This window comes from Motacilla alba, chromosome 6 (genome assembly GCF_015832195.1).
Source record: "Motacilla alba alba isolate MOTALB_02 chromosome 6, Motacilla_alba_V1.0_pri, whole genome shotgun sequence".
Lineage (NCBI taxonomy): Eukaryota > Metazoa > Chordata > Aves > Passeriformes > Motacillidae > Motacilla > Motacilla alba.
Genome location: NC_052021.1, coordinates 31764347 through 31781091, shown reverse-complemented (window position 1 = coordinate 31781091; position 16745 = coordinate 31764347). Strand labels below are relative to the sequence as shown.

The window sequence follows — 16745 nt, the reverse complement described above, 5'->3', positions numbered from 1 at the left end:
ATCACACACTGTCATTGGGAGGGGCTCATGAGGTCAATCCTGCTCCAAGATTCTTGAGAAATGAGCCAGACTTGTCTCAGTGGTGCCTGGTGGCAGGCTGAGAAGCAATGGGAGGGAACTGAAGTACAATAAACTCAACATAAGGAAAGAGAATTCCACTGTGAGATGGACAAGGAGTGGAATAGGGTGCCCAGCAATTTTATAGCTTCCTCAATTCTTCAAGTTATTCACACCAAGTGGACAGTCCTGAGCAGCTTGTTTTCTTTGACCCTGCTTTGAGCAAGGGGGTGGACTTGAGGATCTCCAGATTGTCCAGCCACAGCTGCTTTGAGACACTGTGAACAGAAAATTTATGGATGATGTCAAGGATTTTCACTAACAGAGAAGGATGAAATGTTAAATTTATCCACAATAATTACATCTGTTAGCAAGGTTCATGAACATATGTCAGGCTACTTCCTGGTTCTCACCAGTTTCAGCTTAATGGTGCATTTCTGGCACTTCCAGTAAGTGCTTTTAACTTATATGAGGACCTATGCCTTTATAACAGGCACCTTTGATTTGTAGAGGCTAAAATTCCAACGTAATCTACAAAACATGCCTCAGATTATCTGTTTTATTTATTGCACACACTGAGATTAGAGCAGCAGGAAGTTTTGTGCAAAACAAAGTAATATAGAAGTCCACAAAAAAAGTGAGTTATAAGACTGCATTCCTGGTAGCAGAATATATATATATATATATATATATATATATATATATGTATGTATGTATATATATATATATATATATCAATCACATCAGGAATAAATGAAACTTTTCCCTTGGCTCTTGACCACTGATTAGTGAGATAAAATACACAGAATCAAATTTGTCTTACTCAAAAGCCTTGAGACACCAGAAACTTTAAGACATTTGTCTAAGAATATTAGCCTCAATTAATGCATAACTTGTTTTTTCAGAGGTCAGTTGCTTGCTGGAGCAAGTGTTTATTAAATTATACTGTTATAGTTGGATTAAAAACCAAACATTTTTTATGCAATTTCAATCAAAAATGAAGTTTCAAACTCTTGAATTTTTCAGTCACAGTTGTCATTTTTAGTGGCTCTCAGCTGTTAAACACTATAGAAAGCTCTGCTGTGTTCATTGACCAATCATTTTCCTTCAGTTTGACAAAGGAATAAGAACCTTTCTTACAATAACACTCTGTGCTGGTTTTCTGTCATATGCTTGTTGCAGGAGGGAGCTTGAACAAAATCAGTCTCTCTGTATCTGCCCAGGAATGCTCTGCAAGATTTCAGTTCCCATATCAGCCCCTATTCATTTTGTGTTGTACCAGATGGGCCATACCCCACCAGGGGAGCACCCAGAGCTCAGTTTTTTACTCTTAGTCTCCTTTGCTTTGTCCCCACAAAATGGAAAATGTTCTATTTTAAGTCTAAGAAAGAGGCAAAAATAAATATCAGATGTTTTATGAAAAGCCAAATGCAGGTGAAATCAATCTGTACGCCACCCGTGCCTGTGTCTGACATGGGTGGTGTTCTGGGTCTCACGGCCTCCAAACCCCTTGTATGAGCAGACCTGCACTTCCCTTGTGACCTGAACATGTGCATTTTTTGTCACATAGCAAAAGAATGTCCTCAACAGTCAGAACTGCCTGTATTTGATGGGATTCTGGGAGAGAGTGGGAGAATAACCTTGGTGGATGCTTCTTACTGGGCCTTGAGTGATCCTGCAGCTGAATTCTTTCCTACTGTGTTATAGCCGGTCCTCAAACCTGGCTCTTGACCTCCACCCCCTTTTTATACTCCTCTACTCAGCTGTAGTGTTCATTTAATGCCAGTTTCCTCTCTGAGTTTTACTGAGAGAAAAAGCAACTGATTTGGAGGGGTCTTGTCCTGGGGGCAAGTGGCTCCTGAAAGAGGTGGTGTGAACACAGAAAGCAACCTGGCTCCACGACTCCCAACTCTCTGCAGTGTTACCATCTGTTCACCTTCTTGTCCTGACCTTGCCTTGAAGGCAGCAGGACCAGCAGGAAGGAGATGATGCTGCCAGTTGCCAAAGGGAGTGGCTCAAGGAAGGTCAGCTCTCCACGTGCAAAAAATGCCTAAATGCAGGAAAAAACACTGGTGCTCAAAAGAGAATCCACCAGAGGTGTTGTGCTGCTGCTAGGGGCTTTATGGTGGACATCTGAACCCAAGGGAAGTGTTGAGGAAAGGAATATGCATTTCTGTCTGCGTGAAAGATCTTTTCAAAGCAAGAAACAGAAAAGGAATCAGTCATTTAGCAGTTCCACAGTAATTACTTCTCATCACCAATCTGTTTATAATGTCTTGCTCAACTTTTATGATACTTTAAAGCTGATACAAACTGATAAACATCAAGGTCCTTCTCCAGAAAGATAAAACTGACCTTATATACACCATTTTGTCTAAATATTTTACCTGTTCTTTTACCTTTTCAAGAATGTGTTTCCATGTCTGCCTCTAGCCAGCCTCATTATTTCTTCCTTTGTTCACACAACTTGACAAGAATTATGTATTTCTGAAGCCTTTTAATAAGCCATGAGCTTTGAAAATATATTTGAAATTAATTCTTTGGCCACAATACTACGTCTTTGTCAAGGATTTTTGTTCATCCTATATAGCTCCCAGAAACTATCAAAATTAAAAAGAAATCATCTTAAAGCAATATTCTTCCTGCTTAAACACAGGAATGCAAAAAAAAAAAAAGCTGAATTAAACTACTTTAAAAATAATAAACTGTATTTACTTGGAATGTTAGTGGATTAAAAGAAAAGTTGTTACTAAATTTCTGTATGTATAGTGTTTAAGGACATTCAAAAGCTAATACAGTAAGAATTCCTTTTTGTGATAAAACTGTGGTACCATGTCTCACAGTACTTGTGGTTCAAGTCTATTTATGAGCAGAGAAACACCTGTAGCCATCAGGGAAAGAAAAACCACATTAAATTTACATAATATTCCTCATCCTAAAGAAGCCAACTGCGCTAATGGTTGTGATTTCCAAACATGTAAGTCTACATTTCTAGCTGAGAGTGGATTTGATAATTTCCCCACTCAGCCCAGCTTGTGCAAAGTTTTCCCAGAAATGCCCTGGACAGCAGATGTCTACATGTGCTGCTCTATGCTTTGTGTCTTCTAGGAATTTGTTCTTTCCAAGCTCAAAACTCAGAAAAAAAACCTAAAGAACCATAATGAAAAAGGCAGGATTACTGGCTTTGTATTTTTTCTGATCAATGCCTCAGTAATTTATACCTTTTCTATAAAAAATGTGTGCTTTGATTTGTCATTTAAAGTAGAACTAGATTTTTGTTTGTATCTGTCACAAATCTTTATACTTATTAATACTTTTTTCATTCTTCCTTGCACTGACCAAAGATCTAAAAGCATCAAGCAATTTATCCTAGGAATGTGCAGCTTTAATAATTAAAATCTGCACCAAAGAAAAATTACCAATGAACAAAAGAAATTTCTATCTGCAGTCCAGTACTCAGTGCAACACAATCTACTTTTCTGAGCTTCAAGTTTTATTTTCTCTGAATCACACAGGTAGCAGGATAGAAAACAAAGTCTGGTATGTGCCATTTCCTTTTACATTTTCCTTTTTTCCCACCTAACCGGGCAGATAATTTCTGCCAGTGTGTTTTTTATGGTGTGAGGGATGCTCTACATCTGACCATGTGAGGCAGCAGTATTTACTGAATGAGCGGGCAATAACAACTGTAAATATATCTCACCTTACCCCCACTTTACCAGGCATTCTATAACAGTTCATAGACAGGGAAGAGAAGTCAGTTAATTTTGCCACAGCGAATGAAACCAGTTTTACACATGTATTGCTGCATTAAATACCACGTGATAGCAAATACGCATTGACATTCAACTGTGAGCCAAGAGAAACCATTAAAATAAAATATTTGAATTAGCAAATGTTTAAATAAGTTATGTGCATAACTTTTTCTACTATGACTAGTCTCCCAAATTCTCTGTAAACCACTGGGGCAGTTAAGTGTTTGCCTTTAACCTCTGCATGATCAGGCCTCCAACACGCTTCTTGAAATCCATCCTGAAGATATTTGCTGAACTACTCACTGCTCGAGTGAAGCTCTCAGTTTATAAGTTTCACAATGATGGTGCATATTGAGGGCAAACAGACCTCAGCCCCCACACTGGAAAACTCCCCCAAACCAAGCCAGGCTGTGCCACAGCCTCCTGCACAGCGCACAGCCTGGCTCAACAGCCACATGGCCCAGCAGCAGGTTTTGTTCTTTACCATTCAAAGTCAGAGATGAGGTCTGCCCAGTGGGCTCCATGCTGTGTTAGCTGTTATATAAATAACCAAGAATTTTCTGTAAAGAGCACAGCCCAGAATTTGGCTGCACCATAATTCATGGGCTGGCACTGGCTGCCCAAGGGCTCACAGCCTGCTGGAGCCAGCTGGCAAGACTTGTTTGCCTAAGCCAGGCACTTCAGCAAACCCCTCTTTGTTAGAGAAGATGAATTTTGTATTGGTCTATTTATCTAAATACAGTGGAAAGAACAAAAGGGGGAAAGGTGGTGGAGACATCTTAAAATGAGAGGATATAAAATATATTTTTATGGCTTTCACAGATACTCAGATATATTAGACTGACTTCAAGCTCAACAAATATGGTCCCAGAACAGATCTGATCCACAGAAATGTTCAAAATACTCTGAAAAGATTCTGCATTGTGTTTGCAAGCTAGAATTTCATACATCTCATCTCTTGCTATCCTTTCCTCATCCCTGATCTGTATGCTTTCCTTGAGGATTTCACTGGGCTGCAGCTCTGGCTTTGGTGTTCCCTGGTCCATGTGAATACAACAACACAATGAATCTACTCTGTCCTCCGTTGAGGATGGGTGAGTCATCCCTTCAAAAAGAAAAGGACAATAGCCATTGATTTATTCCATTGTTCTCTTTGTAGCTGCCACCCCGCAGTGTAGCAAGATTGGTGTAGTTTTGAACCAAGAACTTGAGCTAAGAATAATAATAATGTGGGCTTTTACTGAAGTGACCAGAAATAAATGTTAGCACAACCCTTTTCAAATAAGATTTGGTGGGGCACTTTAGGGAAGAGTGGTTAAAAAAATTATGACAGTAGATGCCATTCATTAATAATCATAATTTGCATTTACTAAGAGCACTTTAATGACTACACCATCTGCCCTAAACTTAAGATATTATATAGAACTGGAGAAGTCTGATTATACATAGATAGGGAATGGTGAAGATAACTTCAGGCCTTAATGCAAATGTCACAGTGCAAATACCTCTGTGGGGACATTGATATATTTTCTATTCACTCACCAGTATTTAATAGAAGAGGAAATGATAGAGACGTGTGGGGTTTTGCTGCAATTTGGTTGGTTGAGGTTGCATGATAGCAGAAGGTCATCAGAAACCATTAGCTACTCCACTGGCTTAAGTCACAAATATCAAACCCTCGAGTGTCATTAAACTTCCATCCAGTACAATCCTCAGTCCATGCCATCTCCAAACCCTCTTCCCCTTCAGGAGTCTTCCACTGAAAAATTTCCTCTGCCTGGGCTGCAATTATTTCATCACTGTGGCACACGGTAAGTGAAAGGCACTGAAGTCTGATCTAAGCTTTTCTCCCTTGGGAAGTTTTGAACCCATTTTCAGCTCCAACTCCTTATGTGGTCCAGACCCTTCCCCAGCTCCTTTGCCCTTTTTGGATGCCCTTTTGGATTGCCCTTTTTGGATGCGCTCCAGCACCTCAATGACATTTTGCAGTGAGGGGCCCAAAACTGAACCCAGGATCTGAGGTGCCACAGCAGGGCTGGTTCCCTGTGCAAGCCACAGGGTGGCACTCAGGATTCGGTGTTACAGGCATAGGGTGTTACGCTGTGCTGATCTCACGGCAGATCTGGCTGTGTTTTTCACTGGCAGAATCGAATATCCATCTTGAGAAGATGGATTTTATGGTTCATGTGCTGTGATTAAATAAGAGACCCTGATATTGCAGGGTGGCAGCCAATCTGAGGGTTGTTAAACTTTCCCTGGTTTTTGGCTTCTTCACTGTTGAGTTAGGTCAATCCCACCTCTTTTCATGAAGTGAGCCTCCACCAAGGAAAGCCAGTCAGGCTCAGATTTTAATCTTGAATCATCAATGAAATTACTCAGCACAAGAAAAGTGCTCAACCCACCAAACTACTCAGACAATGTGACCAGGTGCTTAGCAAGGTTTACATAATCTGGTATGGAATCACTTTCTTCATTTTCTGCTTCAAGAGAAACCCATCCAGAGTGAGAGCAGTGACTGAGGGGAGCCCTTATTATGGTCTGCAGCTTCCTTGTGAGGGGAAGTGAGGGACAGCACCAACTCTGGTGGCCAGTGACAGGGCTCAAGGGTATGGCCTGAAGTTGTGTCAGGGAGGTTTAGCTGGATTTCAGGGAATAGTTCTTCCCCCAGAGGGTGCTGGCACTGCCCAGGCTCCCCAGGGAATGGCACAGCCCCGAGGCTGCCAGAGCTCCAGGAGTTTGGGCTGCACTGCCAGGGTGGGATTGTTGAGGTGTCTGTGCAGGGACAGGAGCTGGACTGATGATCCCTGTGGGTCCCTTCCATGTTCTGTGATTCTATGAACTGCCAGGGGCTGACAGCAAAAATTAAATTATGCACAGGAAACATCAGATGGAACAGCAGCTGAATTCAGGTTTTCCTGGATGACAAAAGAATTCAGCTCTGGAAGAGACTAAAAGACCACTCAGTTACGTCCCAAACCTTAAAAAATGCTGGAAAATATTATTCTAGGTTAACAGATTTCTTGCACTCTAATACATCCAGACACAGGTGTATATTAATAGAACTTGTTCATAGAACCTAAACAGCAATTTCAACATTCCAGTTTTTCCATTAAGAAAGCAAACAATGAATAAAAAGCTTAAAGATCACAAATTTCACTCCCCATAGAACTGCTGAGGTAACATTTTTGTTATATGGGGATGACTGAGGTGAAGCGAGATTAACAGGCATGAGTCAGTAAGCATATTCCTAATATTTATTCTAGAGCTTCTGGCAATCTAGCAGCATGGTTTCCTCCAGAATTCAGTTGGCATTTAAAGATGCTATCTGTCAAAGGAGACAGTTTTACTCAGCCCCAAGTTCATTCATCATCTCAGAACCAGGTTCCCAAAGCTGTATTGGGCCAGCAACAACAATCACACTTTCTCGGTCAGAGCTTGCCTCTCTCTTGGACCTTGGAAGACAGCCCTGGCGGCATCTGGAGGAATAGTCATAGGCCCTGCACACCACCAGCTCACACTGCAGGTAAACCTCTGGATTGCTCTGAATGAACTGGAAGGCATTGAACTTAAACCGGAGGATGCTTCTGAGGGGTGAGTAATACGTAGCATAGGTGGGATCTTTGGCACACCTAAAAAGAAACAAAACACGCGGCTCATGAATACACAACACACTGCAGTCAGTCATTTACATGCAATAAAACACACGACATGAGAAATGATTTTTAAGCATAATGAAAACAGTTCACAAAGCTGCCAGTGGGAAAACCAAAATGCCTTTTTTTGGCAGAATTAAACCACATTGCCTTTCCTCAGCCTGTCATGTGTCTGATACCTGGTGTCTGTAGGATTCTGTGAAGGTAAATTAGCCTTACCTGAGGTACATCACAATAATAATAGTAATAGTAATAGTAATAGTAATAGTAATAATAATAATAATAATAATAATAATAATAATAATAATAATAATAATAATAAAATAATCCACCTTGAACTGGCCATAGCCATTTAGTCTACTTGTTATTTTAAGCTGTGGTATGTGTGTGTGTGTTATATTTTGGGTCAATCCATCTCCCCTTTCCCAGTAAATCCTGAATGCTCCTGCCCATTAATTAATTAGAAGTTGTCATTATTGTGTGCTATATTCACACTATTCCATTAAATGAAAAAAAATTAATAAGAGATATAGGAGTTTGAAGGCAGTTTTATCTGTAATTGTAATTCACAAGAACTCACCCATTCTTGATTATAGAATAGGATCTTGTTGTAAAATTGTGGCGAGTGGGAGATGCCACACAAGTGTCCAGAAATAACTCCAGCGACGGGTCAGAGCTGTGCAGGGAAGCTTCCAGGAACAAATTCTGGTTGATGCCAACATGATAGGGTGAATCATACACTGGCCTTGAGAAGCTTGAAGAGTCATAAAATGTGAGGTTCACATCGTATCTCTCATATTGAGTTTCGTTGACTTCAAAGTTGTCGTCCGCGACGTACATCGTTTTTGCCCACGTGTTCTGGAGCATCTTGCAGTTGACATGCAAGAGAAGATTTCTATTTCTTGTGATTAATGTACCAGAAGAGGACCCTCTAATAATGTTGGAATAGCTGATTGTGTTGTTGTCTCCCTGTTTGGCACATAAAATAAAACATAAAATTAATTCAGAAAGTCATTTCTATTCTACATTCTGAACTTTGCTTACAGCAATGTGCACTGTAAAAACATTATTTCCCAGAAAGTCTGATGTGGAAAAGTCTGAATCTAGTAATTTCTGTTCTCAAGATAAGAGTCTGTAATCTTCATGTAATGTTCAGTGCCCACAATTTTGGCCTAGAAATCTACTCACAATAAATGCAGACATAACAGAATTAAATACAGCCTGTACAACATGAAGTATGTAAAGGTTCAGGTCCAGCACGTTATTTAATCTGAAATCTGGCTACAACATTATTAGTCATGTTTAGTGAAAGCTTTGAAACATTCATAGATATCACACTCAGCCTGGGACCTTGAAAATGCCAAGTATTTGTATCCTTCCACATCTTATTCCTTAGGAGATGGATAACGGGCTGTAAGGGAATGCTTTGTTAGCAGAGGCAGGAAATGCAAGTGCAAATAAACCTTATCCTTCAGGAGAGATGGAGACAACCCATAATCACTAGGACACTTCCAGTCCCTGCAGACCCCAGGTAGCTTTCAATTTGTGCTAGTTTTCAGAGAAAATTCTCCTGTTTGAATTTTTATATCCTCCCGGTTTTGCCCCCTTTGTTGAAACACTCAGTCCTACCTCTCTGACAGTGCCACAGCGAGTGTATGGAATGTCGAATGACACAGAATTTGATGTGATGTTGGGTGTGCAAAAGGGGTCGTTCAGGGTGAGGTTCCAAGCAGAGTAGCCGTGGGACTGAAGGAAGTATCTGCTCACAACCACGTGCATGTAGTCTGGCAAACACAGCAGTGCTAGTGGATGGCAAAGAAAACATGTTACAAGCTCAGTGAAGTGACCAAAAAAGGTTGTAAGTAGTGGATTAAATAAACATTATCTTTTGCAGAAGCAGCTGATACGGCAGAAACGGTTCCGAGTCCAAACCATGGAGTTGAATCTCCACAAAAACGCTACAGATCTAACTTAAATTTTAAAAATCTAATTTAAAACACTAACAAGATTAACAACCAGCGAACTAGAAAATAATTGAAAAGCATGTTTCTGCTTTAAAGATGAACTTACTGGTGCTGTCATCAGCTGGAGAGGAATGATAGTTGGCCTGAAACCCTCTGTATGTGTATCGGGAGTTGCTGTGGAAGCGGACGCTCAGCAGGTTTGAGGACGATGTGTAGGTGGGGTAATAACCAGAACAAATCTTCCCAAGGAGAGGAGAGGTGTGCAGGGGCCCATCATAGATTTCCACATAGTCAGAGAGGCATCTGCCACCTTCCATCCTGGGAAGCAACATAACTATTTAGTTTTATGCTTCGTTTTTTATGTTCTTTGGTTTTTGTTTGCTTGTTGGTTTGGGTTTTTAGTCAGATAAGCTCTTTAAAGCAGAAGAATACATTTGATTGATGTGACTGTCAAATCTTTGGAACAGAAGCTACAGCTTCCGATTTCTGTCTCAGTAGATGTCAGCTATGTTTTTGACTAAATAAGGAAAAAATGAACACATTTTCCCTCTCTAGGTGTACTAAAAGCTTTGACAAAGATCCTTGAAATGAGGTAGGTTTTTGCTTAGTAATCCAAGTTGTCAGTCCCATACATTCATCTTCCCAAGTGATAAATTCTTACTTACTGAATGTCTGTAAATACCAGCGTGACACGGAAGTTGCTTTCTACTTGTATTTCCCACACACAATCGGCATTGTTCGGATAATTGCTGGGGTAAAATGGACTCTGAAAGGTACCAGATGAAGAGGAGAGCAAGCCACCACAAGAATAGTCTTCTGCAGAGAAAAGTACAAGAAAAAGATATGTATGCACCTTTAGGGTTGCGTTTGGAGTATGTCTGTGTGAAGTTTATGTCTAAATGTAGAGATGGTGACTTCTATCAACTTCAGTGGCCTCTCCATTAGGTTCATAGACATCTGAATGCAGGTTAGGAGATGTTAACCACACTGAATAGGTTTTATAATGCTGATCTGCAGTGCCTGCACTAGCAGGACACAAATATTTTCCACAGCACTGGACAGTTTTGAGGCTGGAATTGTGGAGATCAGCTGTTCCTTGAAAGAGGAATCCCCTATTACAATTGCTAATGACCAAAGGGAGGACGAAAAAAAATCAAATAATTTTATTTCAAGAAAAGAATGTTGATAAATATCAGATTCATAAACTTACCCAAGTCCTCCAAACCTACCTGGGGTTGGTGACAGAGTAGAAGTATAGGGAACTGTAGGGAGAGAGCAACAGGTGATAAAAAATACAAAATACACTCATTATTTTGCTAAGAGAAACAGCCCTCTGGGCGTCACCCCTCCCCAGAAGGGCTCCTGAAGGGCACTGCAACACCAGACCCACAATCACTGCCTGGACACAAGGTGGGTCCCTGTGTGGCTCCAAGCCCTCCCCTCTACCCACCAGCCCAGGGTGCAGCTGGTGCAACAGCTCCCATCAGCAGGGCCTTGATCTCCTTTGTTCAAGGCCAGCAGGGTGGGACAGAGTGGACCCTCAGCATGTTTGCTGGTGACACCAAGCTGGGAGGAGGGGACGGTCAAGCAGATGGTGCTGCTGCCATCCCGAGGGAGCCTGGCACTGCAGACAGAGCAGCAGCCAGCCTTGCTGCTCCACAGTTTTTCAGCTGCCACAGGAGCTCTCTGCACTGTGGCTGAGCACATCAGCTCCCTTTCTTTTGGAAAAACAAGAAGTAGCCTTTGGCCTCTGCAGCAATGGGTGTGACAGGGCTGAGCAGCTCCTCTGCCTACAGCACAGAACAGCAAAATTGATGATAGCTCAATGGCAGCACTGGGGGAGGTGGAGAGAGCCCCATTCCTGCCCACCGGGCAAAGAAACAGCGTCTGGCAGCAGCTTCATGGCCATCCTATCCTGAAAAACACCCTTGAGCCAGGATGCCTCTAAGTGGGGCCAGAGGGTCTGGATGGCCACAGGGTGTCGAGAGCCGCCAGAAGCTCTTTGTGATCGAGTTTGAGCTCCTGCCCTGGCGAGGAGTAAAGGACAGCTCTAGTCTTACCCATGGTGGTGTCGAAGGCAAGATATGATGAGTAGTAGGCGTGGAAGCCCCTCCTGGTGACGCTGCTGTCGCTGCGGAACAGCACGGTGAGCCGGTTTCCCGAGGAGTTGAACACACGGTGGTCGTTCCTGCAAACGAGGCCCAGGCGGCCGCTCTGGGGCGAGCCTCCGTCGTACACCTCGATGGCATCGTAGGAGCAGCTGCTGCCCTCCAGCCTGCAGGGAGAAGACGTGGCCTCAGCTCTCTTTGCAGAGAGCAGCAGGCACAAGTTTTTTTCCTGGGGAAGGCAGTGAGAAGCTCAGAGAAGAAGAGAAAACAATTCTTATCTCTATTTACTGCTCCTTTTTTTGCAGATGTGGAATGTGTTATGGAGATTGTCTACCCAAAGTGATTTGGTTAATTGGACAGGGGTGAAAGTTGTTTTGAGTGATTAGCCAGTCACTCAAAGCTGTGTCCTGGCTGTCTCAGACAGTCACAGGTTTTTCTTTAGTATTCTTTAGTAGAGTTTCTTTTTAGTATAGTTATAGTGTTAGTGTAATATGGTATAGTTTCAATAAAGCAATTTGTGCAGCATTCTGAATCACAGAGTCAGAGCACATTATTCCCTGGCTGGGGGATCACCTACTATAAGAGGAGGACCTTTCTGACCACAGCTGCAGGGCCCAGCAGCCTGGCCCCATTCCCATCTCGTCCCAGGGCTGGGGCAGAGGCTGCCAAGGCCCTGCAGTGGGGTCAAAGCCCCCCCAGAGCCCGGCTGGACTCACTCCACATCTGTAAACCGGAGCTGGATCCTGCGGGCCGGGTCCCGCAGCTGGATGCGCCACACGCAGTAGGAGTTGTCGGGGTAGGAGTTGGGGTATCCGGGGCTCTGGATGGTGCCAGATAATCCCTGAAGTAAGCCACCACAGGAGAAGTTCCCTGAGGAAAAGAGCAGAGCCCAGGCAAGGGCAGAGAGATCTTATCTCATTGCCAGAATCCGTCAGAGAAGGGCACGACCCCGTTAAGGAGGCTCTGCCACAGCCCCATAGAGACCCTCCCTGCCAGGCACCCCAAAACATCACTCCTGCATCCCCCCAGCCCAGCTCATTCAGTAACCCAGCTCCATGGGGTTGGCTCTCCACTGGGACACCTGGGGAAGGAGATAATCAGACCCCTCAACTCCTCTGGACCTAAATGTGGTCCGTGACACAGAGGGGAAGTTGAGCTGGAGGCACCGGGTGCTGCAGGGAGAAATCAGCAGGGTTCACTTCCAGCATTTTTCCTAAGAGACCAAACCTGCTGGGAGTCAACCCTCTCCAGAAGCCAGGCTCTTTCCAGTGGTGGCCCACAAGAGACCATGGACACAAACTGAAACACAGTGGATTTCCTCTGAACATCAGGAGACACTTTTTCTCTGCAAGGGTAAATGAGCACAGACACAGGTTGCCCACAGAGGTGACAAATAGCCAAAAGCCCTCTGGATATGGACTTGGGAAACCATCTTGGGCCAGATGTACTCCAGAAATCCCTTCCAAGCTCATCATCCCGTGGTTCTGTGATGAATAATGGAGGGCAGCTAGTCCAACCCCACAGCTCCTCTGGACATACCTGTTGTATTCCACAGCGTGGTGGCCATCGGTCTGGAGACAGGTAGTTCTGCAGGGAGAGAGCAGCAGGTGAGCAAGCAGTGCTTTGCCTAAGAGGATCATCCTGCTGGGAGTCTCCCCTCTCCAATGGGAACCCTGTTGAACCCCAGTGAAAGTCAAAGCCCACAGTCAGCCCTGCAGTGTGGCAGGACTGAGGTGGCTGCAGTGCCAACTGTGCCAGCACTTGCTCAAGGCCATCCCCACTGCAGCACCGTGAAGACCAGTGCCAAACCTCACCCACAGAAGAAATGGCTGCTCAATCCCAAATGATCCCAGGCAATCCCACATCTCCCTGAATGTTGGGGACATTAGCCAGGGTCTGTAAATGCAGCCCACACAGAGCATCCCAGAGAAAGAAAACCCCATGGAAAACCCATATATGAACAGAAATCTGTGGTTACCTGTTGCTGGAGTCCCTGTTATTCCCGAGTCTGGAAGGAGAAAATCAGAGGGTGTGAGGCACTAGAACTGCTTGGCTCCCCTTGGACCATGTATTTAATTTTGTGGAAAGTTGTGGAGGGACCCTCAGGGACGATGGCCCACTAAAAACCATCCCTCTCCTCACACCCTGCTCTGTGCTGGAGTGATGCCCAAACCCCAGATTTCCCAGGTACAGTCTGCAAACAAGAGATTGATGCTCCCTCTGAAACACCCCCCTCTGCATCAGGCACGTGGACCCACGACCTGCTGCTGCCCTGCTGAGCACGGAGTGAGGGCTGGGCAGCCTTCATCCCACCTCAATCCAGACAGATTTTCTTCAGGAAAATGCCACCAAAACACAGACACCCACCTGAGCATACGACAGAAGCAGCTCCATGGGGGCAGCCACTGTACTTCAATTTGTAGGGGCAGTGCCACAAGAAGTCCTCGTTGCCCGTGCAGTTCACCTCAGTGATCGTGTATGAGTACGAGTTGCTCGGAGGGAAGGGGTACATGATTCCCAGAGGGAAGCCACAGCCCAGCTGCCTGCACACCACCCGGGCGTCCTGCATGTCCCACAGGTAGCCACACACCTTCTCCCAGGCTCCAAAGTAGTACATCTCCACATTGCCTGCGCACCAGTTGGGCCCACCGCTCAGCCGCACATGGATGTCTTTGAGAGACACAAACCCCTTGGTCAAGCCAGTGGAGCTCTGGGTCCAGGGAATGACACCCAACACCCTCTCTGGGCATGGCTGCATCCACCTGCAGCGCAGCCCAGGGCTGGAAGCCCCTTCTCAGCTCCCACACTGTGGGATGGAGAGGTTGGGGCAGCCGGGGCAGGCTCGCCGTATCCCTGTGCCCAGGGCTGTGACAAGAACCTGGCAGACAGACTCACCATCAGCAATGGTTGGAACTGTGGGGGAGAACAAGCAGAGGAAAAAAACCACACAGAGAGCAAGAAAGTTAGGACAAATTCTTTGGGAGTTGTAAGTGCTTCCCACCCTTCCTCTAGTGAAAGGAATCCCACTGAAAGGCACAAGTGACAGAAGATCTTTTTCATTCTAGCAAGGAGGCTGGTTGCTGGAGGGCAAAGCCATCCCCAAATTCCTCCATCCCTGATAATTTACTTTTCATGGACATCCCCATCCCCACCCTAAAGAAAATGTCAGCTTTTTAATCATCCTAATTTCTTCCCAACCATAAGTCTGTGACAAAACCATAAATCTATCACTATTATATAAAGTAACAATCTGATAAATTCTACTTACTTGTTGTGGGGACAGTAGTATATGGGGGTCTTGTTACTAGAGAAGAAAAAGATAAGATAGCATCTCTGAAGGTCAACCAGGCAAACTTAACATGAAACTTCCTCAAACCCTGTTTCAGTCTCTAGTGATTTGCAGCCAACAAACTTGAGATCCAGGAAATTTCTGCCTATTTTAGTCAGTCTCAGCAGAGTTTTCTTCCATTAACCATCAACACTCTTTGTGAGCCCACCAAAACCTGCAACCGACCCAGAGAGTGCCTTGAAGTGGGAGCAATTTTGTCAGGTCCCCCAGCCCCCTGAGCTGGAACAGGGACAGGGAGCAGAATGAATCCCCCATAATCCAGGGGGAAGCCTGTACACCACTTGGATATTCACAAATCTGTGGGGCTGGATGGCCTTTTACACCTGAAAGAGGAAGGGGTGGAAAGGCAGCAGCTGTGGCAACATTTTTTGATGTTTTTCCATCTCTGCATAGAGGACGCAGCAGCAGCTGCTTAAAAAGAAAGGTTTTGTCTCTGCCAGCAGCAGGCTGGCACCCTGCTCAGTCAGGGAGGTCTCACCTGGAAAGGGGGAAAGTGGTTTTGGAATACAAAAAGCCTATTTCACCCTGTTTGAAATATCCCCCCTCCCATCAGACCCGCCAATATTTCTATTAGTCCCCTAAGAGGTGGAAGTGGCTGGGCAGATCATTGACTCTGCAATCAAATTAAATTGCATTCCTAACAGGAATTAGCCTATGGGAAATAAAACCAATAAAAAAATACAGTAATTTCCATTATAATCCAATCAAATACAAACCCCACAGTTTGTACACCTCACCCCCTTTAAAATAAACATGTGTATAGTCCAGAAAATACTTATTAGTCTTTAAATCCATTATCCCAATATAAAGGATTGGAAAATGTTATCATTGGCTTTGCAGTATATTCATTTTAATTTCCTTTACTAGGCTCTTTATGAAAAATGATGGGAAAAAAAAGAAATCCATTAAGCAGCTTTGGTAACATTGATTTGCTCAGCTCATAGGTTTGACCTGCTCATGGTTTTCAAAAGATCTGAGCCATGCTGGTAAATCTTCTTTTACCATTAAATCCCAGTGTTAGCCCAAGGTGAAATAAAGCTACAAAGGTGATTGGAAGCGAGGCTCTTTACCTGCATCCACCTGAATGTGAAGAATAACCATCACCATCCAAGACAAGATCCTGGTGGCAGCCATCTCCTTGGAGCTCCTGGAGCAGGAGGACACCAGCATTTATAGGCAGAGTCCCCAGAGGGTGCAGCTCAGCTGCCCAATCTCTCGTTTCTGTAGCCCAATACCTCATTCCCCTCTGCTCTCACCTCCATCGCCACATGTTTGATTTGTAAACCAATATTTACAGCTTCCTGGTTCTACAGGAGGACAACACCTGGCATCTGATCCAGGGAAAGCAGAGGTCAAAAGTGGCTGCAGTAGCTGCTGTTTTTCCATCCCATCCCATCCCATCCCATCCCATCCCATCCCATCCCATCCCATCCCATCCCATCCCATCCCATCCCTCTTTGGCTGTGGAGTTCTCGTGCTGTCACTTATGTAACTTGTCCCTTTCTTGGGTATGAGCTGTACCTGAGCCAAAGATGCTTTTTTGGGCTGCTGCAAAATGTGCTTTTCTTTTTGTGACTGAACACATGGAAGGGTGGGACTACAGTGGGAAACAACCCAAGGGCTGATGGAAACCCTTTGTACCCTGTCCTAGTAGATGTCACAAAAACACGCAGTAAAATGAGTGCATTCTTCTTTTTCTGTTCATCCCTCAATGGGCTCTATCCTCACCAGGGCAGCAACAGTCAGGATGTTTAAGCTCTTCAAGTTCATCAAAAGTAATTTTTTGACTTTTGACACGAACCCAAGCCAAACTTTGGTGGTCTTACAGTGATCATTGTTAAACTGCACAAAACCTTCCC

The 16745-nt window shown here is 44.2% G+C and overlaps 2 protein-coding genes across 2 annotated transcripts; both read right to left on the bottom strand.

Annotated features, from left to right (window-relative positions):
• Window positions 1-6847: 6847 nt before the first annotated feature.
• LOC119702567 (deleted in malignant brain tumors 1 protein-like) lies at window positions 6848-13616 on the bottom strand. The gene is made up of 10 exons (XM_038140849.1): window positions 13516-13616; window positions 13077-13124; window positions 12254-12407; window positions 11490-11704; window positions 10659-10691; window positions 10095-10245; window positions 9536-9747; window positions 9095-9267; window positions 8046-8434; window positions 6848-7441 (listed from the first exon to the last, which is right to left on the bottom strand). The coding sequence occupies exons 2-10, from the start codon at window positions 13102-13104 to the stop codon at window positions 7156-7158; spliced, it is 1641 nt and encodes a 546-aa protein (XP_037996777.1). The 5' UTR covers window positions 13105-13124; window positions 13516-13616; the 3' UTR covers window positions 6848-7155.
• Window positions 13617-13767: 151 nt separating this feature from the next.
• On the bottom strand, window positions 13768-16071 carry LOC119702569 (deleted in malignant brain tumors 1 protein-like). Its single transcript, XM_038140851.1, has 4 exons — window positions 15957-16071; window positions 14806-14841; window positions 14433-14450; window positions 13768-14207 (listed from the first exon to the last, which is right to left on the bottom strand). The coding sequence occupies exons 1-4, from the start codon at window positions 16054-16056 to the stop codon at window positions 13852-13854; spliced, it is 510 nt and encodes a 169-aa protein (XP_037996779.1). The 5' UTR covers window positions 16057-16071; the 3' UTR covers window positions 13768-13851.
• Between the last annotated feature and the right edge of the window lie 674 nt (window positions 16072-16745).